The 12,018-nt window shown below is 36.3% G+C and overlaps 1 protein-coding gene across 3 annotated transcripts in view; it reads left to right on the top strand.

Moving 5' to 3' along the window:
* The window catches only part of LOC132113726 (dystrophin-related protein 2-like), a 115,794-nt gene that overhangs the window by 65,630 nt on the left and 38,146 nt on the right, over positions 1-12,018 (top strand). For all 3 annotated transcript variants that reach the window (XM_059521668.1, XM_059521671.1, XM_059521669.1), the window contains exons 3-5: positions 3,273-3,429; positions 6,819-6,939; positions 7,804-8,072. In XM_059521668.1, coding sequence (XP_059377651.1) covers positions 3,273-3,429; positions 6,819-6,939; positions 7,804-8,072 — 547 coding nt within the window. The remainder of the gene's footprint in view (positions 1-3,272; positions 3,430-6,818; positions 6,940-7,803; positions 8,073-12,018) is intronic.

The raw sequence follows: 12,018 nt of genomic DNA, 5'->3' as shown, positions 1-12,018 counted from the left end.
AGATGCCTCCAACATGTGCCATCTCAGCACTGCAATCCAATCCATTAAAAGCCCTCCATTAATCTTAATTTGTTGACCAGAGTTTGCTACCTGGAGCCAAGTGAGGAGGTCTATAACACTGCCCTGCCCTGATTCCATTGGGCTTTTATTTGTGTCTCCTCCTCTGTATAAAGGACCAGAGGATTTGGATGCTTGTCCAGCAGAGGCATTGTTTGATTTTGCGGCTTTTGGAGGAATCCCCATAAAGCCTCAGAGAGAGATGAGATGATCGATGGTTTAAGTCTAAGCATTCAGAAAGGCTGCAGAAACACAGCAGGCTCTGCACGATACTATACAGAACAGATCATACCCTTTTGAAAATAAAATGGCAGTGTCCCCAGTACTCACAGGATGAACTGGATGAACTACTCTGATTCAGGAAAATGTTTCAATGGGCCAAATGTTACAAGAAGTGAAAAAAAGTTATGCGTGTGTTCATGCCAAGTCTCATTGTGTATTTGTATTTATATATTTGCATGTATTTATTTGGTAGACTTTTATATTCTATAAAAGCCCATTTCCCCCTCAGAGTAAAACAACAAATTAAGGTAATTACATCTTTATTTCACAGTAGTGGCGGCGTTATTTCTTGTAATTGTGACTAGTAATTTTTTTCTCAGTTGTGATTTAGCATCTTGTAATATGATTTTTATATCTGTCAATGAGACTTTATAGTTACTGTATTTAATTAATTAATACTTTTATTCAGCAAGGATGCATTAAATTGATCAGAAGTGACAGAAATATTTTGTAGCATTGCAAATATTCATACTTTTTTGTTTTTTAAAAATACAGTTTTTTTGATGAATACCTTTATAGCGAGAGAATCCAGATTGTATAATTAAAAAAAAAAAATCTCAATTTCCACAAAAATATTAAGCAGCAACTATATATATATATTGAAATCATGTATATATATATGTATATATATATATATATATATATATATATATATATAGAGAGAGAGAGAGAGAGAGAAAATCCTCCTTCTCATTTCTAAGTAGGTTCAACCCATCACCACAGCGTAGAAATGCTAGATGAACTCATTAAACTCACACAGACAAGAACTTAATTTGATCTTTGACATGAATAGTACAAAAATCTGCAGCTTGCTGTGGCTGTGACCCTTTGCAAGTATCAGCTGGGTGAGCAGTATTTTCCTCGGGTTCAATTATTTTGTGTTTTATACGTGTGTGTGTATGGGTGCTTATTTATCTGCTTTGTACAAATGGAGGAGGTGTGTGCTTGTTTGTGTTTGTGTCTGAATGATGAAGGAGTCTTAAGGCAACTATAGAACACACAGGCTCTCTAATGAAATGTCTGCAGCCTGGCTGCCTTTATTGAGTGTAATAACACATCATTAAAGAGCGCTGTGCCCACCCTCTCACTATAATAGAGGTCCGAACAGGTGAAGCAGGCTTCTCTCTTTTCATCAGACCCCTGCACTTGTTCTCTAATTATGCAACATATAATAACATGTTCTGTTACTGAGAATTTGATTTCAATCACTGATGGCTTAGTTTTACATGAGTTTTCTATTTCTGCCTGTGTTGTCCTAACGAGCACATGGTTGCCTGACAATTGGCTTCTATCTGTGAATGATTAAAATAACAAGCACATTAATGTTTGGATGTCCCGGTGGACACTGTCATTTCAATTATCACTAAGTGGAAGCAAAATTTTACTAGCCCTGTTGTAACAAGTCATCACTCAAATCAATCTGTGTGAACCTGAGGTCAATTTGTGAGTAAAGGTACCCTGAGGCCCACAATCACAGTCTTTTTGCTTTGTCATTTAACAGATGCTTTTATCCTAAGGGGCTCCATATTACATGGACAGTCCCGCTGGAGCAACCTGGGGTCTTGCTGAAGGGCACAATGATGACAGCACATAGATTTAAGGATTGTTGGAGTTTGTATCTGCAGTTTTTTGGGTACTGGTCCAGAACCATCCATCAAATCTTTGATTTTGTCAAAGGGCTCAGTAGCTAGGAATTGACCTTACAAGTTGCACAGAGGCAATGGTTCTCAAACTTTTTAACTACCATATTTTTCGGACTATAACTCGCACCTGAGTAAAAGTCGCATCAGTCCAAAAATACGTCATGACGAGGAAAAAAACATATATAAGTCGCACTGGACTATAAGTCGCATTTATTTAGAACCAAGCACCAATAGAAAACATTACCGTCTACAGCCGCAAGAGGGCGCTCTATGCTGCTCAGTGGTAGGCTACAGGAGCACTGAGCAGCATAGAGCGCCCTCTCGTGGCTGTAGATGATAATGTTTTCTCTTGGTTCATTTCTCTCGGTTCATGGCAAATTAATTTTGATAAATAAGTCGCACCTGACTATAAGTTGCAGGACCAGCCAAACTATGAAGTAAAGTGCGACTTATAGTCCGGAGAATACGTTAATTTTTTTTTATACATACCCGTATTTTTTGGACTATAAGTCGCACCTGAGTATAAGTCGCATCAGTCCAAAAATACGTCATGACGAGGTAAAAAAAACATATATAAGTCGCACTTTCGGTGTAGACTACAGGAGCACTGAGCAGCATTGAGCGCCCTCTCGCGGCTGTAGACGGTAATGTTTTCTCTTGGTTCATTTCTCTTGGTTCATGTCAAATTAATTTTGATAAATAAGTCGCACCTGACTATAAGTTGCAGGACCAGCCAAACTATGAAAAGAAGTGCGACTTATAGTCCGGAAAATACGGTATATAAATCCCAAAAACCGGATGAGCCGATATAGGTGAATTATCAAACCCCAAATGTGATTCCATTATTAAAAACAAGTAATTGAAAAACAAGTTGCGAATTAAGCTGTTTCCATTTCACTTGTTCACTAAAACAAAATTGTCACTTTATGTATTATGTACATTATGTAAATTTGTTTTAGCAAATTTTCAGTCAAATTAGTTTTTTGATGTGCAAGCAGGTTTTATGCACATATCATTTTACCATATAGCAAGATTTTTTTAAATATATAATATATAGTCTTGTGGAGCATCAAAAACATGCTGCTGTCAAGTTATGTTTGCCTGTTCACCAGAGAATAACACTGCAAAACCCTCAAAAATAATAAAAACCGAAATGGTGACAAGGTTTTGTAACAGTTCGTCCCGAGACTCTTGATTTGGACAGTTTTTCGGTGCTGTGATCTCAGTGCTGTCTAAGTTTTGACCATGGGTCTGTGCCCTGTGGTGGGCTGTCGTTTGCTGTGTTGGCAGAGTACGGCTGGAGGCCTTTTCGGACAACAGTGGGAAGCTCCAGCTGTCCCTGCAGGAGATCATTGAATGGCTGACAGCTAAAGATGAAGAGCTGTCCGAGCAGCTGCCCATAGGTGGTGATGTCGGAGCTGTGCAGCACCAGCGGGAGTTCCACCAGGTTGGCCTAACACACATGCATATCACACACACATCTTTTCTCATGCGGACTTTGCTCCTGAACACAGTTAATCTTGTCATCTATCAACATAACAGAATCAATTTAATATTAAGACTGCAGTATGGCAGCAGGAGTTCAGACAGAATGACATTAAAGATTCGAGCCCACCCACCTGTAAACTAATAAAACACTTCTGAATCCATTATCAAGATGCAAAAATAGACCTGAATGAAACATGTTAATTGTAAATCTGAACCCCCCTCAGTTCATTAACCACAAAGAAACTTGCAAGATCACTGAAAATAAAACATAGTGGCAGCAACTGATGCATGCTCAATAAATTGCTTAAGATGCAACTTTTATGTTTACACCCTCCCCACCCCCTCCAATTTAGGAATACTTTACTTAAAAAGACTTTTACTCAAATCATTTTAATCCTGCATAACATTCTTTCTAACACTGGAAAACAAATTTAAACATTTTTAAGACTATAATGTACAAATTAAAGCTTCAAAAATTGACATGCACTACAAAGAATCATAGATGTTGTTCTTATGACTTTTTGTGACATTTTGTAAAGATGCCAGATCACTCAGTCACTCATTCAGATTTGTGTTTGTTTTTATATTTTCACAATACACATTGTTTCAAAACAACTTTACAAGTGATTGATGATTCTACATTACAGTTTAGAGTAATCTATTATCAGCTGTAACTGTGTCAATGTAATGTTGGTAACACTTTATAATAACTTTCATTTATAAATCATTAACAGTCATTATATAATGCTTAACAGATCATTAGTTAATATATATTCACATAGCTAGAAATATGACATAATGTTCTTGTTAATGTTTACTAATGAATTTACTAATCATTATCTAATGATTACCATAGGATTATTTAATGTAAACTGAAATTCTTAAATATCAGTTAACTTTTAGTTCACTTGTTGGTCTTTGTTTGTTGTGTAAACCTCTATTTACACATCTTAACAAATAATCTATTAATTATTTGCTCATGTTTTTCACTAACCAATCTAAAGTGGAAACTAGTCATCATTTGCAAATGTTTACTAATCATTAATACATTTATGAGCAGTCATCTCAATGGAAAAATTTCCAGAAAGACCTGAATTTACCCTGTTCACACATCTTTACTAATCATTTATTAATCATTTGTTCACATTTTTGCAGTAGTCAGTCTAAAGTTGAAACTTTAGACTGACTTGAAACTTTAGATTTACAAATTATTCATAAATTGTAAATGTTTTTAAACGATTTCTTATTTTTTAGTATTTTTATGTGCATTGGACTTTAAGCTAATGTAACAAGGTTTGTGTAAATGGTGGCTAGATAAGTTTAGCTAAATGCTTGCTGAAGACATTACAAATTGTAATTTTGGTACACAAAAAAAAGTGTTTATTGCCTCAACACTCAAACTTAAACAGGATATTCGTTGAATCGAAAATAAACATTGGTGGATGTTAGAATTTTGTGTCATGCGGATTTGGTAAGACATGAGGGTGAGTGAAGGGTGACAGATTTATTTCATTTTTAGGTGAACTATCTCCTTAAATATTAACCATTCTCCTGTGCATACACATTATGTTCTGCATTCAAACGTGTTTTTTCTCTCAATACACAAACAGTAATAGGCCCTGCCGATTTCTGCTGTCAGCTGAATAAAGCAGGAAAGAGAGGGGTACTGAGAGAAAAGAGAAAAGCTCTTTGTTTCTGTGACTGACACACTGTGAAATCATCCTCTAAATTAACCGACCTGTAACTTACTGTCGCTTTCTTGGCTGTCCCTTAATTCTTCCTTATTGCTCGCTTTTTGCTTTTTATGTAATAAGTAGATACACATATGAATGTGCATGCACCCCCATTTTCATGCTATCATTCCATCTGTCACATACTGTTCTCTTTTCCTCCAATTCACTGCTGCAATGTACAATGTTCATGTTCCCAATGTGCCACATCGCCCTAAAACTTTTTCGACAAAGCAGAGAGCAAAATCACATATGCTGCTCTGCAGAGAATTACAATGTTTTCAAATGTTTTAATTATTGATCATAAGTGTTTTTCTTCCTCTGTATTTTAATATCATACTCTTTTTGTCTCCCCCTGTGCTATTTTTTTTCTGAGTTTGTTGACAGATTTCAATAGATTGGGAGTATGGTTTGCTTTAAAAACTATAAAAAATGTGTATATATTGAAGCTTGCCCTAATACTAGTGTTGACTGAAATTCTAATTGATTCACCAGAGTCTTTGAATACTATGTAGATAGCATCATAACGTAAGTATTTAGTTGAGGAAACAAAAATTTCTTGCAGCTTTCCTACAAATGTATAATTAATACATGAGTGATCTTAAGTCTCTGTTTTTGTTCGCTCAGCCAAAGGCAGACCTCTTGTTTAGCTGCTATGAAGTTTCACAGGGAGTGCAATGAAAACATTTTCAGGCCTCGGTTATTTCATGAAATAGCAAGGCATGAGCAAGAGGACATGCTTTCCACAAAGACCCCTCAGGAGACCTCTTGATTCCAGCAGCCCGGCCGTACATTTCTACTTTTGACAATTTGATTTCAGTTTACAGTTTCTTGGTTGCTAACTCAATTTGCAAGTAGGTGGGTAGAGGTTTCAAGGACATGGCACGTGTTAGTGGGGGTGACTCCTAATGTGGTTTCACAGCCATGCTTGTGATATAAGAGGATTGAGCTGTTGGATCATTCAAATAAATGACTTTAAAAAGAGGGGTTAATATTCCTCTGAGTTATAAAATCGCACAATAAATTAATTAAGTTGTCTCCTTTTATAACTATTAGTGATTGGTGGAAAAACTGTAGGTGGTGCCTAGAACTAGGGAGTCTACTCCATTGATACACATCGTAGATTACTACTGTACATTAGTCGCCCAAATTGATTTATGTTAGATAGTTGGAAATTCTAGCATTATTTACTCAACCTCATGTCATTCCAAGCTTGTATGATTTTCAGACTTTTGTGAAATACTGAAGATGATCGCTCTTTTGGGTCCAATATTGTTTTCGACTTTCATTGTAGGACACAGACAGTTAAAATGCCTTCACATGGACAGAAGAAAGAAATTCATACAGGTTTGGAACAACATGAAATATGAATGCCAGAATTTCCCTTTTTAGGTTGAACAATCCTAATCTGTCAACATCTAGACAGGTAAAGATGGAAAAGCTGCTTTAGTTCAGTAGATTGACACGTCAGGGGTTGATGGATGCTGCGGGGCTCCAATACGGTGTCTGTGAGCTAGTTTATGTGTGTCACTGAGGCTGCTTTCATGTTTTTTTCCTGTGCTGTGATGTTTGATCATGTCTGCATGACGCACTGGTAAACATATGTTGTTGTGTGCAGGCTTTCATGGAAGATGTCAAATCCAGAGGGCCCTACATCTACTCTGTGTTGGAATCAGCTCAGACCTTTCTGGCACAACACCCATTCCAGGAGCCTGAGGAGATGTTGCCTGATGGCAAAGGTTTGTTCCCTAGTGATGAAAAATGGTTAATGAACCATTTTGATACATTTAACCAAGTGTCATGACATTGTGTTCCTCTGGATCCTGAATAATTAATCACACGATATTTAGGCCTAAGATGATTGGCTCAAAAACAAGGGGACCCTGCACCGGTCAGTCAGCGGCCTCTAGCTTCCATTTAGTAGAATTTTCCAATAAAGTTTAATTAATGCAGAAAAGTAAGAGTACTGCAAAAAAAAAAAAAAAAAATTTCCAAATAAGTGCTGGTGATTGGTAGCAGATGCTTTATGTCTAGGTAACAGCGTATCAGACAGTTTTAGGGGGTAATAGTATTGGCAAAACTAATAATAATAATAAGTTTTGATGTTTTAATGCATTTGTAGGGCTGTTTTGTCAATTGAAAATATCAAAAAATCCTTTAACAAAATAAAATAATTTGATAAGAAACTACATAAGATTTTAAAGTTTGTTGTCATAGATTCATCTTTAATGTGTTTTGTCTTATTTTAAATCTTTTTTTTATATATCTAATTTATACTTAAAACTGCAATGTTGCCTCTCAAGTCATTCTTTTTTTTAGATATTTTAATTGGATTTAATTTTTTATTTTGTACAGTTTATTTGCATCTTTGAGTTTTCAATCTTAACAAACCAACATTAACCCAGCACAGGTACATAGAAATTGCAGTGCCTGAAGAGAAACTGCCTCCTCACATGTAGGCCATCAACCGAATTCTGCATCCACATGAGTGTATCTTTGTCATTTGAAGCAATTAATAATGGAGATATAAGAGCTGTTGTTTTCACTTTGTTGGCTCATAGCCTCTCTGTTACTCCCTATTCTTCCCCTCCTCTCACTCACAGAAGTCTCTCCTCGCCGGCGAATGCTGAATGTAAGTCGCTCCGTGTGGAAGCAGGCCAACGTGGCCAGTGACCTGTGGGAGAAGTTGACAGCGTGCTGCGTGGACCGACATCGGCACATGGAGCGAACCCTGGAGAGGCTGCTGCAGATCCAGGCCGCCATGGAGGAGCTGGCTGTGGCTCTGGAGCAGGCGGAGGGAGTGAGGGATGCCTGGGAGCCTGTGGGAGACCTGTTCATTGATTCACTGCAGGACCATATAGATGCTACCAAGGTAATATGTCTTTGGTGACCTGATCACAAGTGATTAATTTGGACAAATTGCTGTTTACACTTTTGTGATTGGATTTTAAAGTGAATGGTGTCTGATTTGTTAACTATGTCCATCAAATACTACTTTAGTGTGTTACTGCATGGGCAAAGCATAAAAGAGCAAAAAAAAACAAAACTCAGCTACCATATATATATATATGAGTCTCCCTGCATTATGTGACATTTTGAGTAGAATTTTCAGGGTTATTTTAGTCATGCTTGTCGTGCTTTATATGATCTGTGGCCCTGCATGACAGGACGTTCTGTTAAGTCACCGGCATGTATATGTACCAATTATCTCATTTAATTTAGTTGCACGTAACCGTCAAAGTTGAAACATTAATATAGGCACAACGGTTGATTGATGTGAGTAGGCAGATTTTCAGGTGATGTCTAGGATGGATCAGGGTGCATTTACACAACATTATGTGACATTAAATCACAGCACACATACCTGTGCTACACTTAAAAAAGACATCTTTGCAACAGTATTGTTGTTGTAACAACTATTGCATTTTTTGAATTAGATCTATTGTGGTAGTAGCAAATAAATGTATAAAAAAACACCCAAACTGCAGTGTTATATCTTGGTAGGCATGTTTAAGAAGTGGGAAAGTGACTTGAATTCGACTTTTGTATGGCTGGTTGCTGGGATCCATGTACCCTATTTACTTCTAGATGTGCTGCTTAAATAGGTAATGATGAAGAGGTTCAGTGTGCATTTATATTTATATAAATGTATTTTTATGGCCATATGTTGATGTATTATGCAAGGCTTTCTAATTGAACTTTAGATATTTTTGCACTTGTTAGTAGACCTCACAGCTTGCTCAATTACAAATTATAAGATTTTCAGCCAGACTGTAATGAGACTCTCCACATGGCACACTTCTCTAATGGCATAGAAGCTCTTTTACTTTTTCTCTCACTTCATTTCACTGTAGGGTTTAAGCAAGTGATTTTTTTTTTTCAGACTTTAAATTAAATGTTTTATGAATGTGTGATGTGATTTGCTCCTGATGATTTGAATCAAATAGATGTTTTTGTTTTTTGGTTGTTTTGGTTATTATTATTATTATTATTTTTGTTTGTTTTTGTTTTTAAAGTTTTTTTTGGTTCTCTTGCTTTCAATGTGTGACATTGCACTTTTATTTTTCAAATGTTATTTTACTGGTTATTTTGTTTTCCTTTACTAATTTTGATCAGATGTTTTATTTTTAATTAAATGTTTTTATTTATTTATTTAATATTTATTCAGAATAAGTTGAATTAGAATGAGATTTACAAATAAAATCTAAATCTAATAGAATATACATTTACATTTAAATACATTTTACAGTATATACAACCCTATTAATATAAATATTTACATAATAAGTATATATTGCTATTTAAAGGGTCATGAAACCCCCCATTTCTGCACTGGTTAGTTCTCACCACAGTTTTAAAAAATGCTAAAAAAGTGGGCGTGGTGTGCAGCGGACCGGGGGAGGGGGAAGAGGGAAGACAGACAGCACACACAGCTTTGCGTTCAGACAGTTTCATTTCGCTACCATCGAGTTAAAAACACAAATGCACAGCCATTTGCACCATGCATCGAAAACATATTACATTTACATTCAGTCATTTAGCAGACGCTTTTATTCAAAGCGACTCACAAATGAGACATATATATTATTCTGTGGCGTTTATATAAGCCTTCTGACAGGTTGTGTCACAGAGCTATAAAAACGGTTACACTCACCAAATGAATGAATCGCGTTTGTGCCGAACTCTTATTACAAAGAAAAAACAAACACTCTTCTGCAATCCATGAATGTTTCTCTGTTAATGAGTGCGATGTCATTTCACAGTCTGATGCGTCTTTCATAGCAAATCAACACGTGTTGTGAATAATTAAGCGAAGCGTCTTCTCATAGGATAAGAACATGCAATCTCATGAATAATTGAATAGACACCGAGGCTCATCAATGTTCTATAGTCCATTGTCACGTCACAAATCGTGACGTCAACACAATGTAGATTTTAAATCCGGAAGATGAAAATAGAGCAAAAAAGCATTTTCTCCAACAGTTAAAATTGTCTTCTATGATGTACAACACAAACACCTCTGCTATAATCTTAGAATAAGTAGTCTGGGGTTTCATGACTCTTTAAAAAATTAAAAAAATTAGGTACACTGAACTACAAAAACAGGTACATAGTAGTGGGTATGCTAGCTGTTCAAGGTAAAATGGCCTGTAGAAAAACTGTTCTTGTGGTCGGATGTTCTAGTGCACAGTGATCTGTAGCATCTGCAGATCTGTCCTACAGTAGGTGAGAAGGGTCCGTGATGATGTTATCTGTTTGTTTCTTCAGTCTGGAGATCCTGAAAGTTGTGCAGGTGCAGACCAATTATCCTCTAAGCCATCCTAACAGTTCATTGTAGTCTGTATCAAGGGAGTTCCAGAAAGCAAATATCTTTCATAATCTGTCCAGGGGCATTTTTATATCTTGACCACCATTTACTCTCTGGATCTCCTTTGTATGGTTTCCATCCTGTGTGTTTTATGGTTTTCTGATAATAGTACAGTTCACTGTATGCTGCTATTAGTTTTGCCCTTAAGATACTGTACTCAGTCACTGACTATGATCAAACAGAGAGATGTGTGTCACAACAATAAAAGGACTGAAGGATGAGGCATCTGAATACAGTATGTTATCCTGTAATCTACTGTGTTTTTCCAAAGCGTATCTCCCTAAAGTTTCCCTTCGTAATCTACCAGTGACGATTTACAGACTCCGACTCCTACAGCTGTACAGTAGGAGGTCTTTTTATTGAGGATATGATCATGGATGTTCCCGTGGAGATAAGTAGAGTTATTATAGTTATGGAACAGTGTAGGTATCTATTTACAGTACTACCCTGTGCATCAGTGAGTCAGAGTTTCTGTTCTGCTGTCCGGGTCCCAGGAGGCTTCCTTATGTGTGGAAAAGATATTTCTGATTCTCTATTAATGTTCACATGTTTTTGTGATGTAATGTGCCTTTTTGTGAATAGCACAGTACAGTACATGTGCAACTGTGTAATTAAATAATTAACTAGTTTGTCTGCCTGGAGCTGTACCCTGATGCAATATGTTGAGTTTTTAATTTAGGTTGTAGCAGGGCTCAGTGAACTGACATGATCATGCTACGCTCTGACATGAGGTGGAGCATTTATCAGTGTTTCCCCTGCTGTCAGAATCAGCAACCACATAGCAGGTCTTGCAGACTTACAGTTTTCCATTCATTTTCCTGGCTTCATGTCAAGGGTATGAACAGGCCATGAGTTCTAGGCTCCCACTGCTCCTACAGTTACCTCTTGCCTGGGACCCCATACATACGGTGGGCTCAAATCCCTGAGACCTCGTTGAAAATCTGGGATTTTTCTTTTTATTTGCTTCTGAAAACAAAATAAATAAATACTTTTATACAGCAAAGATGCATTGATTAAATGTGACAATAAATATGTTTACAGAATATACATGTCTTTACAGTAAAATTATAACATTTTTACTTTCTGTTCATCAAAAAATCCTGGAAAAACTGATTCCACAAAAATATTAATCAGCACAACCGTTTTCAACATTGAAATGTTTCTTGAGCATCAAATCAGCATATTAGAATGATTTTTGAAGGATCATGTGACACTAAAGACTGGGGTAAACGATGCTGAAAATTTATATCTGCATTACAGGAATGAATTACATTTTTTAATATATTAAATCAGTTATTTTAAATTGTAACAATATTTCACAGTCAGTGTTGGTGGTAACACATTAAAAGGAACATGAGTTACGTAATCAGACTAGTAAAGTAACCCATTACTTTTACATTTACAAGATACTTTTTTAATAAGTGACACAAGTTACTTTGTTTTCCCATTT

The sequence above is a fragment of the Carassius carassius genome, chromosome 33 (assembly GCF_963082965.1).
Source record: "Carassius carassius chromosome 33, fCarCar2.1, whole genome shotgun sequence".
Classification (NCBI taxonomy): Eukaryota; Metazoa; Chordata; class Actinopteri; order Cypriniformes; family Cyprinidae; genus Carassius; species Carassius carassius.
This window is presented reverse-complemented; position numbering and strand designations above follow the sequence as displayed.